At 43.2% G+C, this 23,333-nt stretch overlaps 1 protein-coding gene across 4 annotated transcripts in view; it reads right to left on the bottom strand.

The window, feature by feature from the left end:
* Wdr19 (WD repeat domain 19) overlaps positions 1-23,333 on the bottom strand; it is a 66,817-nt gene that overhangs the window by 31,751 nt on the left and 11,733 nt on the right. For all 4 annotated transcript variants that reach the window (XM_055623963.1, XM_055623964.1, XM_055623965.1 and 1 more), the window contains exons 6-20: positions 20,621-20,736; positions 16,119-16,199; positions 14,621-14,733; positions 14,189-14,362; positions 13,144-13,214; positions 12,563-12,735; positions 12,366-12,480; positions 11,466-11,572; positions 10,689-10,811; positions 9,074-9,223; positions 8,098-8,245; positions 7,786-7,990; positions 5,046-5,205; positions 4,759-4,869; positions 2,359-2,468 (exon numbers count right to left, since the gene is read on the bottom strand). In XM_055623963.1, coding sequence (XP_055479938.1) covers positions 2,359-2,468; positions 4,759-4,869; positions 5,046-5,205; positions 7,786-7,990; positions 8,098-8,245; positions 9,074-9,223; positions 10,689-10,811; positions 11,466-11,572; positions 12,366-12,480; positions 12,563-12,735; positions 13,144-13,214; positions 14,189-14,362; positions 14,621-14,733; positions 16,119-16,199; positions 20,621-20,736 — 1,957 coding nt within the window. The remainder of the gene's footprint in view (positions 1-2,358; positions 2,469-4,758; positions 4,870-5,045; positions 5,206-7,785; positions 7,991-8,097; positions 8,246-9,073; positions 9,224-10,688; positions 10,812-11,465; positions 11,573-12,365; positions 12,481-12,562; positions 12,736-13,143; positions 13,215-14,188; positions 14,363-14,620; positions 14,734-16,118; positions 16,200-20,620; positions 20,737-23,333) is intronic.

Below are 23,333 nucleotides of genomic sequence, written 5' to 3'. Positions count from 1 at the left end.
TCTCACCATGTAGCCCTGGATGTCCTGGAACTTGCTCTGTAGACCAGGCTGACCTCAAACTCAGAGACCCACCTGCCTCTGCCTCCTGAGTGCTGGGATGCCCACAATACTTTTGTTCTTAACTCACTTACTAAGCAAGCAACCTTGCCCTAGACCCTGGGTTCACTGCATATATATTTTATTTTTTAAAACAACTGAAAATTTTGTATATGTGTGTGTCTATAAATGTGTAGGAACCCACAGAACTGGATACATCAGAGCCCCCTGGAGCTGGAATTATGGGTTGTTATGAGCTGGGATTGAACCTGGGTCCGCATCAAGAACAACAAATATTCTTAACCACTGCGCCATCTCTCCAGCACCATAGATTTACTTTCTAAGGGCAAAAATGTGGCAAATTTTAATCAAGGATGACTAAGAAGAAATATATATATATATATATATATATATATATATATATATATATATATAAACTTTACCTGAAGAATAGAAAATGTTAAAGATTTATTTTTATTTATGTGTATATGTGAGTGCCAGCCACTCATGTGCAGGTTTCTGGGGAGGCTGGAAGAGAGTATCCTATCCCCTGGACCAGTTGAGAACCATCTGACGTGGGTACTGGGAATCAAACCCAGTACCTTTGGAAGAGCAGAAAGTGCTCTCAACACTGAGCATCTCTCCAGCTTCCAGGAAAAAAAAAAAAAAAAGCATTAAATGAGGAATCCTGATTAGAAATAAAATAGTACTTTTTGGTATAATAATTTGCACAACTAAAATTTGTGTGATTCATACCAAATGAATCAATCGTATGAAAACAATACAGAATCATATAAACATAGTTTTTAAAAAGTAAATATAACCATAGCTAGCATTTTCCATATCCTAATATTTTAAATTTTGGAGCATATCTTAATAAATATCAAGAAAAACTGTCCAGTTGCATTGCTGTCAGTGCCTGTGTGAGTTTATGTCTGAAACAAATGACTCCAGCCTCTGCAGCCATGTGCTTTGGTGAGGACAGCTGCATGTTAGTTTAGAACTGACTACTGAATACTTCTAAAATTACTTTCATGCAGCACTGAAATAAACCACTTCTATGCAGTCTTTGAATTAAGAATATTGGCAGCAGCCAAACACGGTGGTGCTCACCTTTAGTCCCAGCACTTGGGAGGCAGAGGCAGGTGGATCTCTGAGTTCAAAGCCAGCCTGCTCTACAGAGCAAGTTCCAGGACAGCCAGAGCTTCACAGAGAAACCCCGTCTCAAAAATCAAGCAACAACAACATATTGGCAGCTAAGATGACTTCACAATTAAGAATACTAAAACATTCTAAATTATTCAAAATAAATCATGGGATTTCTAAGGACACGAGGAGCTCCATGAAGAAGATTCATGCTTTGTGCAGCATTATTACACAGGCACTGGCCACTGTCCTGAGGAAAGCTTCTACCTGGACTTTCACAACTGCCAAGTTTCTAACCTCGTGCAATTCAGTTCATGAAAGCTAAAAAGTCTCAGTTACGGGTTGAGGCTGCTTCTTGCCTCCACATGTCGGAACTTAAAGCTGCTGCTGTGATAGCACTGGGAGGCAGCAGCTTTAAGTCACTGGGGCCAAGGTTACAAAGCCCAGGGCGAAAGGGAATACTTTCTTTCCTTCTTGTTCTTCAGCCTGTCACAGTGTAAAAATTCAAGAACATTCCTTACCCAAATGCTGGTGCCTTTGACTTGGGTTTCCCAGCCTGTACAGCCGTGAGAAATTTCTTTTTTAAAAGGTTAATTTGTTTTTAAGTATGTGTAATTGTGTGTGTCAGTATGTGCACATGTGTGTGGATAACTGCAGAGTCGAGAGCTGAGAGATCCCCAGGTGGTCATGAGCCACCCAGCGTGGGTGCTGGGAACTGCACTTAGTCCTTGGGAGGAGTGCTCTTAACTACTGAGCTGTCTCTCCAGCCTGAAGTTTCTGATACTGATAAATCACCCACTCTCAGGCCTTCTGTGGCAGCAGCACAAATAGACCAAGACGCAGACCAAACTTCAAAGTTGTGTGCTCTGCCTTTAAGTGAGACTGAAAAGCTTCCAAATGTTACAAAGAAGTTGGACTTATGAGCACAGGTCATAAGATCAGTGTGTCCCCTGGTGCTCTGCACACTGTTGCCAGCTACGTTAACTTGGACTGAATGTTGACAGTGAGAACGGCAAGTATATGAATGAGACATCACTGGACAGATAAAACCTTTTCTGGATATATAATTAATGTTTTTTCTCATTAACCCCACCCCCACCACTATTAAAGAACAGCCTGTTGGTCAATGCGGTTTGGAGCTACACACACGCGGGCGGTCTGGAGAGGAGGACTTACGTGAACTCCAGCTGGATGGCGTACTCTTTGGAGATGAAGGGTATCTGGTCCGGGGCCAGGCGCTTTGCCAGCTGCAGGGCGCTGTCCCAGTGCTGCAGGTCCCGCCTCATCTATTAGAGAGACAGTGTCCTGAGGTCCAGAAAGGCCAAGTGCTTCGCACAAGCCAGCCTTAGTAAAAAGACTTTTTTTTTTTTTTTGCTTAAATAATGAAACTTTCTATTTATAAAAATATTGCTATGATATACATTTTGAAAGGCAGTAATAGAGCCTTCTAGACTAGACTAAGACAAAGTCTTAGATATTAGGGTAGTTTGTGTTCCTCTCAAAAGTCAATCCTATCTTACAAAAATTTTATCCTTTAGTATTTTCCTCAATAGTGAGAAGTTAGAGCTAATATAATCAACTAATTTAAATTAGGAAACAATTTAGGAATTGATTTCCTTCCTTCCTTCCTTCCTTCCTTCCTTCTTTCCTTCCTTCCTTCCTTCCTTCCTTCCTTCCTTCCTTCTTTCCTTCCTTCCTTCCTTCCTTCCTTCCTTCCTTCCGGTTACACTTATGTGTGTCCGAATGCATGTGTACACGTGTCATAGTGTGTGTGGAGATCAGAGGACAACTAGCAAGAGTCAGTTTTCTCCTTGCATCACATGGGTCTGGGGGGGGGGGGCATGTCAAGTCATCAGAGTTGGTGGCAAGTGCCTTTCCTGAATGAGCTGTCTTCTGGTCCCTGATACAGTTTTTTAGATAATTTGAAGCTATGCTGCAGTACGAATAACAGAAAACACAAACAAAGATATAAAGCATTTTTCTCCCTGGTTCCTGTGGTCTCTTACAAGTGTTTGGCAAACAATCCCAAATATACCAGGTAGCCACTGAAGATGCTATCCATTTCATTCCTCACTGATTTAGACTGTAAAGAAATGATAACTAACTTTTCCAAGTGCTATTTTCTTGCCAGATCCTGGTCTAGAGGATGAGCTTATTTTACTTTTCACAGCTACCTTTTGCAGTGTTTCTGTGCCCAAATCAGAGATCCAGAAACTGAAGCAAAGACAGGCTAGGCCTTACACAAGGCTACAGAGCTCTCGTGAGACAGAGAGGTCTGAAGCAGGGCTCTCCTGACCTAACAAATTTGCCCTGCAAATGGAGGCTGAGGGCACTGCAGAGCACCGTTAGCTTTCTGTTCTGAACCATCACCTCAGAGGCTCTACGGAGCTAACGGCACCTGTGTAACTACTATGCAAGACTGTTTCTATTATATAATATAAAATGGATGCAATTTAATTTCAATAGCTGCGAGAAAATTTCAGAGTTTGTTTGAAGCTTACTTCTAGCTACTCCTAGTCATACAAATTACTTCTAGTTAATTGTACTCTAAACCTAGTTTTTTACCCCACTACCCTGAGGGTTAGGTATTATTATTATCCATACTTTAAAGAAGCAGCACATAGGCCAGGTGGTGGTGGTGCTGCCTTTAATTCTAGTACTTGGGAGGCAGAGGCAGGTGGATCTCTGTGAATTCTAGGCCAGCCTGGTCTACAGTGTGAGTTCCAGGACAGCCAAGGCTACACAGAGAAAACCTGTCTCAAAACACAAAACAAAAAACAAAAACAAACAAACAAACAAAAAAAGAAGGACATAAACTAAGAGAGGTTGAAGGATCTGCCCAAGGTCACAAACAGCTAGAATCTGAATCCAAGTGTGCCTACCTCACAAATCTGTTTTGTTTGTTTGTGTCTTTTGTTTCTGTTTTCCCAAACAGATCCTTTCAATGTAGCCCTGGCCAGCCTGGAATGTGTTATCTGGACCAGGTGGACCTTGAACACAGCAGTCCTCCTGCCTCTGCCTTTTGAGCAGGTGTACAGATAGGTATCACCTGGGCTGGCTAATCTATCCCTCCAACTGACGGTCTTTATCACCAGGCCTCCCTTCCCTTCTGCTTTTAAATTTAGCCCAACAGCTGTTCAGTCCTCCTCCTGTAACCTTAAGCTCCTACCAGAGAATTTCGTGCAGTAACTTAAAGATCAATGTGTTTCAATGTCCTCATGTGGGAAATAAAGGAAATAACAGTCCTAGTCCATAAGATAGCCTGTTGAGGGGTTAAATGAGTTAATACACGTCAAGTGCTTAGAACGGCAACAGGCAGCAGGGACAGTCAATAAACGGCACCTGCTTTCCTTGTAAGTTACACAGTCTTCTCTCTTTGGACACATTTAGACTTTGAATTACTTAGCAATGGTACAATAGCATGCCTTTTTCATATCTCCACTGAATGCAGACTGAAAGTCGTTCTGAGGTTAATGAGCAGTCAGGGGCTTGGAAAGCTGAAAGTCTACCCCTGAGGAGAGGAAGACGGGGGTGCGGCGCTGACATGTCTCATATGAGGAAGGGTGACGGCCATACCTCCAGGGCCGCTATAGGACAGTTAGATGCCAGGTACAGGTCCTGAGCCAGGTTGAAGTCATTAGTAAACATGGCGAGGTGTCCTGCCAAAAGATTGTAGTCCTCAATTCCCTACAAATAAAAGCAGAGTAGGTGAGAAGAAATACAAGGATTTCATTTTTCTCAAAAGGCCTTAGGAAATGGTGGCAGTCTGCCTATTCAGTTGTTTGAATTAAGACTAACTGAAATGTAAAATGGTGAGCAGGTTGCGCCCACACTTTCATCCAGTGGCTCATCAAACTGCACACCTTTATCTGTTCCAAGGACATGACGGTGCCAACATCCCCCATGGCCCTGGAAACCCGGATGGCGAACTCCACCTCCATGTGATGTAGACAGGCCCTGGCCAGCTCACCCCATGCCAGGCGGTCATTCAGGGTCTTGCAGATTTCCCAAGCGTCAGAAAACCTAGGAGAGAGTACACAGACTGAATCCCAGCTCTGCTCGTCCCTACTACGAGTCTTCAGACTGCTTGTCACCAAACATTAAGTGCTAGAAAAATCTTCAAAACATTTAGCCTATAATCACCACTTGCAAGCTATGAAAACAAACTTTTCCCTTTGTCTGCATAGTTTTCTTACCTTCTTGATCTAGGTGGTGGGGTTTCTGTCTCTGCAGCAGTTGTGTGTGACCATGAAGGTCAGAGGAGGACCCAGAGTACCCTGCTCTATCACTTTTTGCCTTGATCCCTTGAGGCAGGGTCTTTAATGTGGATTGCATGGTTTTTCAGCGAGGCTGGCTGGGCACTCCCGGACACTCCTAGCTTTGCACGTGGGTGCTGAGGACCTGAACTCAGGTCCCTAGGCTGGTGCAGCAAATTCTCTTAACTACTGAGCATCTCCTAGTCCCTTTTTTACCATCTTCTACAAGCCAGAAGAGAGGTGAGGTGGTTGCTCTTCCAGTGGATCTGGGTTCAATTCCCAACACCAATGGTGGCACACAGCTCTCTGGCTTAGTCTCTGTAATCACCCCCTTCCCACCATCAATTAAAAACTAATTCTAATTTTTAAAGTTCTACATAGTTGAAAATTATTTTTGTTGTCACTTAAGTCTAATAAAACTAGTACTCTAGGCTGGGCGTGGTGGCACACACCTTTAATCTCAGCATATGAGAGGCAGAGGCAGAAGGATCTCTGTTAGGTTAAGGCCAGCCTGGTCGACATAGTGAGTTCTGAGACAGCCAGGGCTACCCAGAAGGATAATGTCTCAAACAAAAACAAAAAAACAAACCAAACAAAAACCAACCAACCAACCATTCCCTGTACCACACCCCCCAGCCCAAAACAAAACCAAATACAAAACAAAACAAAGCAATACTCTAACTTACAAATGTACAGGTTTCAGAGTTCAGCAAATGTGCAGGCACAGATGTTCTCTTTATGTGTGTGTGCATATATGTTTAGACAAGTACACAGTGACAAATGGGGAAAGAGGAAAAAACTGAAGTCCATAGAATAGTGGTTCTCAACCGGTTGGTTGAAACCCCTTCGGGGGTTGAACGACCCTTTCACAAGTGTCTCCAAAGACCATCAGAAAGGCATCTGCCTTTATTCCCAGCACTGGGGAGGCAGAGGCAGGAGGATCTCTGTGAATTCAAGGCCAGCCTCATCTACAAAGCCAGTTCCAGAACAGCCAGGGCTGGTACACAGAGAAATCCTGTCTCAAACCGAACCCCCCTCAAAAAAAAAAAAAAAAAAAGAGAGAAAAGAAAAAAGACAAGACATATTTATAAGACAATTCTTAAGAGTAGCAAAATTACAAAGTTATAAAGATAATATTATGGTTGGGGCACCACAGCATGAGGAAAAAATGTATTAAAGGTTGCAGCGTTAGGAAGGTTGAGAACCGCTGTGGTAGATGATGTTTTAGGCAGGGCAAGCATGAGAAGTCCCCGGACTGGTTCGGAGTTACAAATATAAGTTTAAACTGAAGATAGATTTGTTTTATTTTGTTGAGACAGGATCTCGCTACACAGGCCAGGCTGGCTGCAAACCTAAGCTCATCTCAATTTTAGGGACTACAGGGCAGGCCACTCCATTGGCTACCGAGGACAGTTGGCTTGTTTGTTTTGTTTTGAACTGTGCCAGGGATGGATCCCAGGGCCCTGAGCACAAAACGCAAGTGCTGTCACCAAGCTGAAGCCCTCAGCCCTGAAGACGGTTTCTGAAGTCAGTCAATAAGGGTGATAATAAAGTCCTGTGAGGACAGTCATCCCAGAAGAACAATTAGAGGAGAGCACAAGAGCTCATGGGACCCAGGGAACTAGCCAAGACATGATCAGAAGAACTAGAGCCACAGGGAACTCACAGTGGCCCCAGGTAAGAGGGGAAGAAATGAGAAAAAGGAACTTTCAAGCAAGGCAAAAATCAAACTTTATCATTTGTTTAATAATGAGAACTTTCTAATAACGTGGCTATTTGTGGCTCCGAGTATTTTTCTCATAAAAAGCACTTACAGAAACCACACAACAGCACTTCCTCTAGAATTTGTATGTTTTCATATCCACTGTCTTTTCTGTGCATGCGCATATGCGTGTGTGCGTGCGTGCGTGTGTGTGTGTGTGTGTGTGTGTGTGTGTGTGTGTAAGCCTGTGTAGCTCAGGTGGACATGTATGTATGTATGGGTATGCGTGTGGAAAGGCCAGAGGGCAATCTTGGGTGCTCTTCCTCAAATGCCATTCAATCTTTTTTTTTTTTTTTTTGCTTTTGAAGGTCTATAGCCAACCTACATCTAAGCAGGCTCACTGGCCAGAGAGCCCCAGACACCCCCATGCTTATGCCGTTATGCCCAGCTTCTTTTCAGTGTGGTTCTGGGGGCTGAACTCAGGCCCTCATGCTTGCAAGGCAAGCACTTTAACCCATGTGCTCTCTTCAGGCCCTCTCCTCCATTTTCTATCTAAGCTTCAAAGCAGCCCATGCGACAATCACTCTCCATATCTACTGACTAGGTACAAAGGGAAACACCTGCTTGAAGTCACTTCCTACCTACCGCTTGAGCATCAGGGTCTGCGTCAGCATCTGCCTCAGGTCAGAAGGCTCCGCCTCTTTTATGTTGTCAAGGAAGCTGTGGGTGCTGAGGTAGATGGAGTTGATTTTCCCACTCTGTGTCTGGCAGGTCAGTTCCCCATTGTATAACAGCAAAGGTTTGTGGGAAAAGGGAAGTTTAGTGCCACCAGCCAAAATAACCTTGGATCCTGTGTTAGAAACAGAGCCCTTAGTACTGCACAAATGACAGCAAGTTTTCAATCTCACTACAATGGGAATTCATTTATCAGCGGAAGTACAAGGCGTGATTCTGTACCTTGGATGGTGTCCTTGTGAAACACGTACGTGTACACCTTATCATCATCATAGGCAATGAATACGCCTTTATCCATCGCCCAGTTTTCCCAAAGAACACCTTTAATGGTTGGCGAGAAGTCTGGGATCTCGTAGGTAGCATCGTTAACCTACGAGATAGGAGTCACAAATTTGCCTCCGGTGTCTGTGTATGCAGTCTGCCTTGTTAAGAGCCTGTCTGCACCGCAGTGGGCGTGGCCACAGCCCACCTCCCACCTAGCACCATGTCACCCCAGCAGCCCTCCTCAACAGGAGAGCTTCTCTTATTACTGGACTAGATCTGGCTTGGGGAAAAAAACAAACCCAAAACACCAAACAAACAAACAATAGCTACTGAGCAAATCCAAGGTTTAACAGAAAACTGGGAAAACTCTAAGTTTAGACACAGTGGCTCCAAGTTACTAAAAAGTTTATGTTGTTCAAGATGTACAGAACAACTTTTCTTGTGCTTTTTTGTTTGTTTCTGAGTCAAGACTTGAGTGGCTAAGGCTAGCCTGGGCTACAGAGTTCAGTAACATCTAGTCTCAAAAACGATGACAAATCTCTGTGAGAGACATAAAAATTACAGAATAACAGATAAGTCCTCCTGATGTTGCTCACTAACACGGTAGTACAAAGTTGACAGCAAAGGACTACAATCCTTGACTCTGTAGAAGAGAAAGTGTATTTGATGACTACTTTATAGCAGGCATGGTGACACACATTTCAAACCCAGCCTTGAGGCAGAGCAAGCTCCAGGACAGCCAGAGCTATGCAACAGAGAGACTCTGTCTTGGAAACAGATAAACCAACCAACAACAAAACTTTTCCTTCTCTATTGCATTAAAAATCTGAGCATCTTGGGTTTGTCTGAAGCCAGCATATGGAATCTGCTAAACAAGCATTTGGCCATCACTGAGTTACGCCTTAGCCTACATTTGCAAATTTTCTAGACTTACAGGACAGTAAACAAATCCATCACTTTTCTCATCAATGAAAGCTAATCTGGTTCCATTTGGATCAGGAAATAGCTTTTTCACACCAACAGGATGTCGATAATCATTAACAAACTGCCAGTCTTCAATGAAGAAATATTGAATAATGCCAGTCTTAAAAAAAAGAAAAAAAGAGGTCTAATCAAGGAACTGTAAAATGGTTAAGAAAATACTTTCAGATAAAATTATCCACAAGATAACTTTAAATGAAAAATATTATTACGTTTGATAAAGGAAGAGGCCAATACATTTAATATATACATCAGGTAGAGACAACTTGGCAGGCTGGGGACACAGTTACACCAGCTACAGGGCAGACAAGGCAGTCTTGTGAAAGGCTGTCCACGTCATCTCTCATGCATCTACCTTGGGGAAACTTACAGGAAGCAGGTTCTTGCCTACTTCCAGGGATACCTGAAGCCATTCAATTCACTTTTCTTACGGTTTTGCTATGAGTCAGAGCTGCCTGGCTGCAGTTCTGGCTCCTGCGGTCTAGTGTAGCCCTGTAGGCTACTGATGATCGCATACTGTCTGGCTTTGCTATGCATGCCTACTGGAACTTGCTGTCTCCCTACTCATCTCTGGAAGTACATCCAGACTGAATGGACTGCTCAGGAAGCACTGAGCACCCTGACAGCCTTCACTAGTGAGACCTTCAAGACACATGAGGAAACAGTATCCACACAATTTTAAAAAAATGTTTCCAGAAAGTTGGAGACAACTAACTTGTTTTTTGGTATTGCCTTGATACCAAAATTAGACAAAAGCACTATAAAAACAAGAATCCAGGTAGTGCATGTCTTTAATTCCAGCTCCAGCAGAAGGAAGTGGATTTGTTTGTTCTAGGTCATCTTGATCTACACAGAATGTTCTAGGCCAGTCACCTCACCTCACACGAAAACTCCTAAACAAAACAAACTTCCAGAAACTAAAATTGTTGTACAATGGGGCTGGAGAGATGGCCCAGCAGTTAGCGCCACTGGTTGCTCTCCCAGCGGATCTGGGTTCAATTCCCAACACCAGTGGTGGCACACAGCTCTCTGTAACTCCAGTTGCAAGGGATTTAACGTCCTCTTCTGGCCTCACAGGGCACCAAGCACTTATGTGGTACACAGAGATAACATGCAAAGCACTCATACATATAGGTTTTAAATTTAAAATAAAATAAAATTTGAAAACAAAACAAAAAAACCCCCCAAAAAACAAAAAACAACTCCCCAAACCCTGAGATTAAATTTAAAGCAAAGTTTTAGCAAATGATCTTAACTATGTGTAAAAGGAGCACACATTAGCACACATGAAGGAACATGTGGTTGCTATGGCAGCCAGCAGATAACAGAATTGATATTCGAGCCCCAAATGCCAGACTCCAGAGTCTATCCTTTGCATTACACAATCAAAATTGCTTAAAATCACCAAACACTCATGTCACGTAGGTTCTACATTAAGTGTGTAACCAAGCAGTTACTTCTTGATTTGTACTGAATTCAATAAAGGGAGAAAAATAGGAAGAGGACAGAAAATATAAAGTAAGAATTAGACCTAGTCGGTGCTCTGCCTTCCAGAAGCTAATACATACATCAGTTCCATAGATGAGGAAATCGCTAGTTAGGGCGTGGCATAAAATCCGGCACTTATCGTCCACTGCTGGGAAGAGCCTAGTCTCACGTTCTTCCTGAGCGTCCAGGATTTCATTTTCTATCTAAAATATAAGGTTGTTTTAGTTAGTGTTCACTGATGTGTCTGCGTAAATAAAGCGCACAGCCAAGGTGTCTTTTTCCCACATTAACTACATGATTAGCCTCTCAAACTCCCTTAAGCCAGCTTATGCATAAAACAGTTGGCCACAGGGCAGCCCCGAGCATCCTTTTCAGGGGGTGGGGTTATGTGCAGCAGCTCAGCAACTGTCCAGCTGCTGACTTCCGAGGCTGCCTGCATGCAGAGTCAAGAAATAGATGTGTGTGCTACCCGGGTGGAGAACCCTGTCCTCACAGGTGCCCGTCTCTCTGGAAGAACTCGATAGGCACAGTCGGGCGGATCTCTGCAGCCAACAACTGCAGCAGTGAGAACACTCTCTAGGGATTTGCAGCTCATCTGTAGTTCCTTCTAGACGAAAACTGCCAACCGGGTCATCTTGCTGTAGTTAATGCTGTGAGTAGCGCCTTTGACACTAGTCAGGCTTCCAGGACGAGGGGGTAAGAAGTCAAGTGAACATCTCATACAGTCAGAAAAGGGAAGGTTCATCCTTTAGCCACACTGGGTTTTCTAGCCAGTCTGTGCATTCTTGCTTCCTGGCCAAGGTTCTTGACAATGGGATATCAAACTTAGGCTTTCAGGACACGAGGATTATACTTACCAAATGTAACTGGATTTTGCCTTCAAAGAGTGCAGCAGCGTAGTCAGAATGGAGGCAGATGCTGGCTACTGTCCCCAGATATTCCACATCTTTTAACTTTTTTACAGCTGTAGCAATTTCAAAAACATTTAGAACAATAAATTATAGGCAAAAGTGCTGCACCTATGCATTTGCAGATGGCTGTTCAGTACCTACTTTGGCAAGGACTTTCTGAACTAAGCCTTATCTCAGGCACGCTACAGAAACTCTTAGCTGCCACATGAGTTTATCCTCGCCCTTGGGACTCCCTAGTGGTCCATGGGGGACAAAACAATTGCAGATAAAATCACAAGCAAAGCAAGTCACACGTAAGTGACAAGAAGTTAATGGGGCTTTTTATCTGACCTAGAGTTGGGAAAAGAAGTGTGTGTGGGGAGACCAATTTCCCTTATATGTTAATAGCACTATTCAAAGAACAAAAACCAGGAAGGAATGGTCATTGTCAGTTAAGCACTTTCCAGGCTTAGGTGTGCCTCAACAATGCCATTGTTTGGAATGAGGTCACACACTAAATTTCACCTCATCTGCTTCATGATCCCTTTAGAGTAGCTATATCTTCCAGATTAAGTCTAGTTCACAGGGTAACTATCGACAGTCCTTTAGCAGAGGCAGAAAGAGACATTGAACCCAGGGCTTCTGTAATGGAAACTCTCATACCATGCTTCTTTACAACAGAAGCAAAGGACACAATGCATGTAGAAGTTAAAGATTTTAGAGTAGAAACAAAGCCATTGAAGTGAAGAAAGAAATGTCAGCATAATAATGAGTAGAAACTCAGTCTTAAAAATCACTTCTAGTGCTTTTAAAATGGTACAGAAATGGAATGGCATACAAAAAAAGAGTACATGGATTTAGACTTGCCATTTTCGCCAAGGACATAAAACCATGCTCGATTATTCATCCCCACAGCTAGATGGTAGAGACCTACTGCGACGAAGCTGGGCTCCACATCGACGGAAACTGTGATCTGCGGCTCCTACAACAGTGTGGGGCAGCAGTGAACTAAGTGTTAAAACTTGTTGTTTATAAACAAAGGGCAGACTGCACAACTTACATACCCCTTCAACGAGGTTGGCCACAGTGACCTCCAGCAGGGAGGTGAGATATGCAATCCTTGTGTGACAGGCATCTCCGAGGATGGGCAGCTTGGTCAGGAAGACATGCAGAGAGCCTCTTTGAGTAGACAGAGCTAGCAACTGACCATCATCAGTCCAGGACAAGGTACCCAACCCTGAAACAATTCCCAAAATAAGCCATCACTCAAAACAACAATATACTGTCGCAGGCAATCAAATCAATATTTTTATGCAAAAGGCATAAGAACTGTAGATGTTTCCATCCCTAACTCATTTTGCTATTTCACCACAGATTATTTGCTCTGGCTCAAACAAAAGTCCACGTCCTTTGTCCAATTGGGACTGGGCTGAAGCTTGCTATAAGCCTGTGATACAGCAGGGTACTTACAACTTTTTAGACAAGTGGTACAACCTAACACAATTCCTGAAGCAAATGAACTATTTCAGGGAACTTCAGTGAAGGGTTAATTGTATTCCTCCTACAAGAGTGCAAACCACGCAACAATCATTGCTCTCCACAACTAAAATGATAAAATACCAACCAGCTATCACAGGATCAATACCTTTATTTTCATCATCCAGATTAATTATAGCATACATGTCTCTTAATTCTGTCAAATCATGGATTTTTATGCTGAAAAGTAAAGAAAAATAAGCATATATTTGTATTGGGTTACATTCTGGCATTTAAAATTTTTTATTTTTATTAATTACAATTTATTCACTTTGTATCCCACCTGTAGCTCCCTCCCTCACCCCCTCCCAATCACACCCTCCCTCCCTCTTTTCCACCCATGCCCCTCCCCCAGTCCACTGAAAGGGTAGGTCCTCCTCCCCTTTCTTCTGATCCTAGTCTATCAGGTCTAGTCTATCAGGAGTGGCTGAATTGTCCTCCTCTGTGGCCTGGTAAGGCTGCACCTCTTTTGGATACTGTTTCTAGATACCTCCCTGCCATGCGCCTCCTCTCCAGGCCCTGCTGTTGGACCCTCCCTCCCCCCTGTCATCGCTCCTCCCGCGACAGGCTCTCTTCTCTACAGCTTCAGCTATAAGCAAATGGCGTTTTCATGGGTCCTCTCTCTGTACTCTGGAGCCCACTTTCAAGTTTCAGGCTGCGGTGAATACTGGCTAGGAAAGATGGGCAGACAAATGGGGACTCCCTGCTGAGCTGACAGCACACTGAATTCTGGCCTTGTCCTTTAAGTGGTGCAGTTAGTTAATTTTCAAAGCCTTCAGTCTGTACACCTGTCCCAGTTCACAGCTGGATCAGAGGGGAGACAGGTAGAGTGTCCTCCATGTAATCTGAAACTCCCATTTTGGTTTTAAGATTGATTTTCTAGCATACTCTATTTTATTCTTTTGCTCAGAGGCAGAAAACCTTAAGATGTTTTCTTTGTTAAACAGTCTTGCTAGTTTACTATACATTATGAAGAGACCACGAGTGAGTGCTGACCATATAATATGAGCAGAGAAGTAGACTTAAAATTTGTTTTCATTGTAAACAGCTCAAAGGGTGCAAGAAAGCGTGGGTGTCAGACAACATCACCCACAGGGCTCTGCTGATGTCTTGAGTATCCCCCATATTCCCAGGAATATGTGACTCTAACCAACCAGTTATCTCCACAGGTAGCTGCTTTGTTCAGAGTCTGTGACAATGCCACACTAGTCAGATTATCCTTATGGTCTCGAGCCTTAAATATCTCTTGCCCAACTTCTGGAAAGTGAGTAGAAATAGCCAAAAATGTTCCTCGGGAAAAACCAATCATGATGTAGCCATCACCATACCTAGGGGCAGCAAAATGATGATAGGATTAAAAAGGAAATGAACTAACAAGGGCAAAATGGCAAAAACTTTAATGTGATAAAATATAATTCATCAAGACCCTACCATGTATCAGATAACACCCTAGGCAGTGTTACACATGAAATCACAGACTGTAATGATGAAAATGCCATAGACTGAACAAAGTTAAGGACAGACTTGAACATAATAGGTAAGGAAAAAACCACATTTTTTTCTATACTTTGTTTTTTTCTACATACCAACTGTAGCAGACGATGTTGCCATAGGCTTGCTGAAACTCCAGATCAACTGGATTATCTGGTTCATTCAGATGAAAAAGAAACAACATTTTCTTGCCAACTACTACGCTTATCTGCCAGAAAAGACCAGGAGAAGGTGGAATGTCAAGAGAAGACCAACAAGCAAGTCCAAACAGCTGAACCTCATTATGGAAACAGAGCCAAATCTGAACGTGCTAAATGCTATCATTAGTATGCAACATAACTAACAAAAATCGAAGACAGCACTTACTGATGCATGGCCTGGCAAAGGTCTTCGGCTTTATATATTCTCAATGTACTTTCTGAGATAGACTACACCTTTATGGAGAGTCTTTTGAACTCTGTACCTCTGTGCTGGTTAGGAGAGTGACTCTAGCACAGTTTTGCTGAAGCTGAATTCAGTTTTGCAGTACAGAATCTCTCATTCTAAGGGGCTACCTGGCTCGTGAGCCAGCCAGGAATCCAGGTATGCAGGCCTAAGGACCAGCTGGCTGACTTTAGCATCACTTTCCAGCAGGTGTGGCTGAGGCTGGATCCCTGTGTTACTCACACAAAATTAGAACTAGCTACAGTTCTCACTGGAGGGTATCCTTATGTTGGGGAGAGAAAAGTGCGTATTAACTTACGTCAAAGACTTTGCTATGTACGCTGGATTCTAAATTGTCATAAAATACAACCACATCAATTTAAAACATAGCCTTTCAGGAAATAAAGAAACATGACTTCCTCACAGATTTTTGTGTTGATTATAAAAAGTATCTGTATTCTAGAACGTTACAATACAGCAAGGGAATTGTACCTGTTAAAGAAACACAAGCTACCATTTTTAGAGATCTGTTTATCATCCAGCAACTGGTGGGGGGGGGGTTTTAAATCAGAAAGCAACAGGGTTTCTCTGTGCAGCCCTAGCTGTCCTGGAGCTCTCTCTGTAGACCAGAGAAGGAATTTCTGGTGAATTTTGAATTCACAGAGATCCTCTGGCCACTGCCTCCCACGTGCTGGGATTTAAGGCACACACCACACTTCTGGCCAATGTTTCAATTTTTAAAGGGTCCTCCTCTCTGCTTTTGCTACCACAGGAATGGCCCAGCAACCCAAGCCATAACAAGAAATGTCCTCATCTGCTGGAAGATGAAGCAGCAGATGTTCTCGCAATGGCGAGAACAACTTTTAGGTCTGAGAGACTAAGGTTTACCTTGGTTTAAGAAACAACAGACAGCCAGGCATAGTGGTGCACACCTTTAATCCCAGCACTTGGGAGGCAGAGGCAGGCAGATCTCTAAGTTCAAGGCCAGCCTGGTCTCCAAGAGTGAGTTCCAGGACAGCAGGGTTACACAGAGAAACCCTGTTTTGAAAAAGCAAAACAAAAAAAACCCAGATATAATTTATCAAGGTCCAAGCCAGCCGAGACAGGAAATTGAACACCCTATGAAACTACCAAAACAATTTGGGTGTGGGCTTGAATTAGAATGCTTACTATGTTTTCAGAAGCAGGAATTCGGTCATCAGTCTTGCTTGTAGAAAACTTGATGTCACTTGGCTCTGATTTCACTGGTGTCTACAGGGGTAAGAAATATCACCATGAACAAATTCAACAATCAACTCATTCTCATCAAGGTAGAGCTCAGTGACAGGACACACATCACTGAAGCATGTCGATAAGCTTCTCTGGAGCCCTAGGTTCAGTTCACAATTCCTTCCCTCTTTACAAACCAACCTTAGAGGGTTGTTCTGGGTCTTAATAAAACATGAAGCTAGATTTTATTTAAGACTAATTTTGGATTGTGAGTCTGAAAATTTTCCTGCCACAGATACATAGAAATTCTGAATGAAACAGAACGTTTTTTTTTTTTTTTTTTTTTGAGACAAGGTTTCTTTGTATAGCCCCAGCTATCCTGGAACTCACTCTGTACAGTTCTCCGACTCACACACATCCGCCTTCCTCTGCCTCCCGAGTGCTGGGATTAAAGGCACACACCACCATGCCCGGTGAACGGGTAGTTTTTAAGTAGACAGTTAAGCTCAAGGAAGAATTTACAGAGATCATCAGCAAACACCACACTGACAGCAGTGTGTGTAGGCCCAAGCTGCAGCCTCTGGTGTAACTGGAGAAAGGGGGGCAGCAAGTAAGCCTACTGGTGGTCTGGGTCAGAAAAAACAACGTTCATTTCAAAAATGGAACCCACAACCTGTTTTTCTATTTTCATTGTGGCCTGGGGTCCCAGTTCACACAGCCAGCAGTCTGGGAGTCCCTGAGGGGGATCTACACAAAACTGAAGGGTCCAAGGGCCAGCGTACGCTAAGGCTTGGAGCCAAATGCTCAAAGTCAGATAAACTCCTAAGATGAGCTTAAAGTTCAAAATGATATAATTCACAGAGGAACAAGGCATCGAGAGTAAACAGAATACAACCGTGAGAGCGAGAGACTATAATAAACACTTTAAAGAGACACAAGGCTACTATAAAAATGAGAAAGGACCACTTAAAAAGTTTCAGTAGACTGTACTTTTTTAATTTTTCAATAGGTTTTTAAGATTTATTTTACATGTATGAGTTTGCTTGCATGTATGTCCTTGTACCATGTATGTGCCTGCTGCCCTCAGTCATGAGAGGGTGCTGAAACTGGAGTTATGAAAGATTGCAAACTGCCATGTGGGTACTGGGAATCAAACCCGCGCCCTCTACAAGAACAACTGTTCTTAACTGCTGGACCAGTCTCTGCGGCCCAGCAGACTCTACTTCTGTGCTAGAGGAGATGTGGTATCATCTCCTGGTACTGCCTGTGTAGTTTTGTCAGGTTTCTTCAAATGTACATCCTGAGGGGGTATATCATTTTATCTACAGTTTCAACAGCAGGGTATGTGGTCACATCATGTATCATTTTGTCAGTATGACAGGTGAGCAATGATGTTTCAGCATTGCTCTCATATTCTGTAATTATGAATTCCATCACTATCATGTGTGAATTATTTTATACATGCATACATTGCCATTACACATATTTCAAGCAGGGTTTTAAAAGAACTACCAAATATTTTCTAAAAATAAAATGTAAAGTTATCAAAATTTAAAACTTCTAGGAGGCTGAGGCAGAAGAACAGCCATGTGTTTAAAGCCAGCCTCAGGTGTGTAATGAGTTCAAGGCCAACCTGGGCTACAGAGTGAGGCCCTGTCCCAAATGCAAAAACAGTGGGCTGGGGGTGCAACTCAGCAGTAGGGCACTGGCTTAGCACACACGGGGCCCTAGGTCCAATCCTTAACACTCCATAAACAAGACAAAACCAAACAACGAAACCCATCTCTAGACTCCAGAAGGAAGATATGTGCTGAGCAGAATAAACGAGAGTGAAGCCACACAAGTGACACTGGCATGGTTTTCTGAACCACAACAGAGACCCAGCAAAGGGGCAATGCTTGTAAGGTGTGCTCTGCCTATCATATGACACCTTCCGTGGTGTGTTTAACTTTGGAAGGAAACTTAAGCTTAGAAAGTGGAAACAATTATCTTGTATGCAAATACTGGCAAGATGTAATGATCTCCTGTGATGCTCTAGAAAAAAATACTCTAAAGTCATTTCATGACCCAGGGGACAAAAAAAGTGCAACTATGTACTGTGAGTGTCCAGTACGGATTGGGGGCTTTGCTGCAGGTACACAGCATATCTATCATTCTTTTTCTAAAGGGCAACAGAATAGATTGATCAAAATTGCAAGGTTACTAGAAATCACACCGGAGTAAACAACTTTCAGAATGCCAGAAGAATCTTAAACACTACCCTAGCTTGAGGCAGTGGCACGCAGTAGATAAAGGCGTTTGGCATACATGCCTGGTGACTTGACTTTGACTCCCGGAATCCATACAACGGCAGAAGGAAAGAACGGACACCACAGAGTTGTTCTCTGACCTCCCCGTTCATGTGCTGTTAAGCACATACATATGCATACTCATGTACTTCATGTGCTCAGGCCTGCATGCCCACACCACACACACACACACACACACATAGAATAAAGTGAAGGGTTTTTAAGCTCAAGATCTACACTAGCCACGCTATGGTTCTGCTCAACACAGCAGAGGCACTTACTTCTGCTTGACTTTTCCAAAGGATCCCAGACACCGACCCAACTTATTCCTTGCAGTTTGCTCACTATAAATTCTTAATCTCATTGCATAACTTCAGCTAGCTTGAGCAGCCTGGACTACATCTTCCCCTCTACCTGCTTTCACTGAATAACAGACACTGCATTAATCACTATGCTAAGTTTCCACAGGGCATCTGGTCAGCCAGCTAGACAAAACTCAAAACTTCCTGGGAAAAGCTGGGTGTGGCCATATGACTGAGCTGTGGTCTGTTTCACATGACACGAACTGAAACAAACAAAGCCTCTTTTTAGCTCCTTCACTAATGTCCTGTGTTCTACCTCCTTTTCTCCCTTCCTGGGGCTGAAATGCAGCCATGATCCTGGGGCACTAGCATTTAGCTGAAAGATAAGGATGCATCCTAGGAAACGGTAGAGAGCAAAGATGAAAGGGGGCTGGCATTTTGTGTAACCCACCAGCTTCTCTACTGTTACAGGAGAAAGACAGAAAAAGACAATAACCCTAACTGTCATGTTTTCACAGTCCTTATAATTTGGAACTCATAGTTCAGTAACAATTTATTTACTTATTTAGTGGTGCTAAGGCTTGAACACAGGGTGTCGTGAATGCAAGTCAGTGCTCTACCACCGAGCAACACCCCCAGTCCTTGATACAGCATTTGCCTGCACTTTTCATTTATTTGTTTGTTTGTTTGTTTATTTATTTAAATGTATATGAGTGCTCTACCTGCAGGTACTGTTGGCTGCCAGAAGAGGACATCAGATCCCTGTATAAATGGTTGCTGGTAACCGAAGTCAAGAACTCTGGAAGAGCAGACAGTGCTCTTAACCACTGAGCCATCTCTCCAGCCCCCACTCTGTCTTATCGGGTTGTTTTCTGTCTTTTAAAGACTCGCAGCCTAAAGTTTTACTGATCTTTACCATCTCCCAAAGCTATAGGGCTTATAAGCTGTACCACAAAATTTAGTGACTCATCATGAAAGGCCCTGTGTTTTTTAGAAGACCGCCTACTATCGTGGCAGTAATGTGTGTGAAAGGAGAGTCATGGTGAGTGTGGAAGGTGAAGAGCCTGTTATAACAACCTTTGCTTAATTAGTAAATGAGAGCCCCAAGAGAACTACACTAATTCCTCCTGTCCACCGGACTCCATCACCTCCTACTAGGCTCCAATTCTTCAGAGGTTCCATAACTTCCCAATATCATGTACACAAAGAACCAAACTTCCAACACATGAACCGTTGGGCAACAAACCACATCCAACCACAGCACACTCCTTGGGAGGTCCATGTGACAAGAAAGCAGGACAGTGAACAGTGATTCTGTAGAGGAACAGCAACCTGCAAGGAGCAGAATTCTGCCAACAACGATGGGAGTGAGCTTAGAAACAACCTTGTGGGAGATCCTGAGGTAGAAGCACCCCAAGAAGCTGTATCTGGATTCCTTGTCAACAACTATGAAACACAGGTGTCCCAAGCTCCTGCATTTTGAGATATTTTGTTATACATGGAAACAGACAAAGGTGTTTAACATTTAAAATAGAAGACTGGGGGCTGGAGAGATGGCTTAGTAGTTAGGAGCACTCGTTCTTGCAGAGGACGCAGGCTCAGTCCCCAGCACCCACGTGGTGTCTGTAGCCCGTTACTCAGGTCTAGAAGATCCAGCGCCCTCTTTGACTTCTGTGGGTACAGGCGTGCACATGGTGCACGTGCAGAAGTGCAGGCAAACACTCCCGCAGGTAAATATAGTATCAGCATCTTCTAAAGTGCGGAATCGCATGCGCAGTCCACAGTGACTTAAACGTTTAGATATTAGTCTGACAGAAACCTGCTTATTACGAGGAAAACTGAACATCTCCTACAGCAGAAATGATAGTGTCACCTGTCTTATTGTGTCTCCCTCCTGGTTACTAACTGTAATCATTTTATCTTCACCTCCCAAAGCAAGAAGATTCTCTGTATTCCAGCATCCACATGTGATTTTCTTAGTATGCTTTCCTGAAAGAAAGAAGACAGAGACATTTTTTACAGACACATGGGCTTCTCAAAAGAGTAAATAAAAAATGTGTGATGCTAATCATACATGCCATGGGGTTGGCCAGACAAGGGGTTCCACTCTCATTAGAGCCCTTATTTTATATCACTAGCTAGAAATTAAAGTAGTGGTATATAACAACTTTTTGTCCGGCCTTAACCTTAGCAGAGAAAAATGTTTTCTTTTACAAATTTTGTTGATTTACCACAGAATTAAACTTGTAGTATTTTAAAAGAAGTAAATCCCAAAGCAGTACAATTGTCTTCACTAACCATTCAGCTCATGGTCTCATGAATCCTTGACATGAGCTGACTCACCACACACAGTTTAACTGCTCAAGGATAACCACAGTATAATTCATGGTACCACTGAGGTACAACTAGTCAGACTTGTTAAGAGGGAGTCTCTACTGTGTCAACCCGTTAAGGAATAACAGAGGGACACACATCTGTGTGTGTGCAGCATTTTTTTCCTGAATATTTTTCATCTGTGGTTGATCGGACGTAAGGATGCAGTACCCATGAGCATACAGAGGACCCTGCTACAGGGCAAGAGGGGACAAATTAGGAGACTGCAGGGAATTAGACAGAAAATACAAGGCCATCCATGATAGTAGCTAGGAGTGCTGAGAAGGCAGACAGCGATCTGGCCGTAACTGGAGGGAACTTTCTGGAAAACCAAGAGGGTTTAGGAGATGCTGTGTTTGGAGTACTCATGGGCATCTCCCCGAGGGTTTTCAGTAAGAACTTGCAAGTGTGAGTCTAGCCCACGGTGTAGGAGAGATGCAGATTCAGGAGTTCTTGGGTATAGAGAGTATTTCAGATCAGGAGACCAGAGCACCGAAGTGAAGAAAATATTTAGAGAAGAGCCTGCAAATGGTGAGATTATGTTGTTCATAGATGAAAGGACTCAGGTGGTGCAGCAAAACCAGAAAGGCAAAGGATTCTGTGAAGAGAGGCCAAAGGATGCTGAAGACAAATGCCTTTCTTTCTTCTTCATTTTTTAAAATTACATTTACTCAGTTAGTTGTGGTGTGTGTGTGTGTTCACATGGTATGAGCATATGAGCATGTGTGTTTCACAGCACACATGTGGAAGTCACAGGACAACCTTTGGGAGTTGAGCTCCGGTCGTTTAGGTTGGCAGTGAGTGCCTTTACCTGCTGAGGCACCTCATTGGCCTGTACATTCCTTTCTTTACCAAAGAAAGGGAGGAAGAACCTTCCTTTTTCCTATACATTGTCACATGGCTCAACACTCAGGCTAAGCATAACATCAGTGAGTACAGTTAGCTTACAGTACTCTGGTGACCGAATGGTGACCAAAACAGGGGACTGGCATTATTTAATTAAACTGTCGTAGTAACATTTGTGCATATCAGACCCTGCAAAGCAAGTAGTACCAGCATCTAGCTGAGGTCAAAGGAACAGATCAGTGCAGCATGAAATGCATATTTGGTTCAGCGATCGTGGATCCAGCAGCCATGAGTGGGATAACTTGATTTTAAGAAAAGTTAAGAGGCAGGGCTTGAGAGATGGCCCCAATAGCTGCTCTTTCAGAGGACCCAAGTTCAATTCCTAGCACCCAAAGCAGGTGGCTCACAACCATCTCTAACTTCAGCTCTAGGGATCCAACATCCCTGACCTGTATAGGCAACTGCACTCACGTATACCAACACTTACACATAATTTAAAATAATAAAAATAACCCTTTTTAAAAAGGCTAAGAGAGGGGCTGGAGAAATGGCTCAGTGGTTAGGAGCACTGGCTGCTCCTCTAGAGAGCCCAGGTTCAATTCCCAACACCTATGTGGCAGCTCACAACTGTCTGTAACTCCAGCTCCAGGGACCTATGGCGCCAGACATGCGCATAGTACACATGTATGTCTGCAGGCAAAATTCCCCCACAAATAATAAATAAGACTTAAAGAAAAGGGTACAAGGAAACAGAGCCGAGCCACAAATCCCAACCACATGTAAGAGAGGCAATCATATATTTATCTAAAGGTCCTAAGAGGGGTACTTACTTCAAATCTTTTCAGGTATGTTTTTATATGGTTATTAAGTAAGAAAGTGGCAGAATGATATTCTTATTAAATACAAAGATCACATATAACATCACGTTCCTATGATAGCTTGATATGCGAATGATCATACGCTAACATCCATCCAGTGTCAAATCTTGGAGTTTATAAACGTCCTGGAGGACATTCTCATAGGTGAAGTGGGAACAAATGCCTACCGGAGTTATAAACACAATTAATGGGGCAAAAGTTGATTTTTGTAACTGAGTGGAAATTTTAGTTTGGTCTTTCCAACATATTAATGTTGCTTCTATTCATCTCTCACTATTAAAAATTAAAATACTAAGAGATACATGTGAAAATTCGAGTTGACTCGCTGCCCTTAATGGAAAGCACTTTCTCAGCTGTCTTGAGGTGCTGCTGCCTCCAGCGCTCACTGCCTCCCTCAGCTGCAGGGTGCTTTTCCAGCCACTTCCATGCAGTTACCCCGCTCACTCCACATCACTGTGATTTACCCCGCTCACTCCACATCACTGTGAT

This window comes from Psammomys obesus, unplaced genomic scaffold (genome assembly GCF_907164565.1).
Source record: "Psammomys obesus unplaced genomic scaffold, mPsaObe1.curated_primary_1811, whole genome shotgun sequence".
Lineage (NCBI taxonomy): Eukaryota > Metazoa > Chordata > Mammalia > Rodentia > Muridae > Psammomys > Psammomys obesus.
The sequence above is the reverse complement of the archived record's forward strand: the minus strand, read 5'-3'. Positions and strand labels throughout refer to the sequence as shown.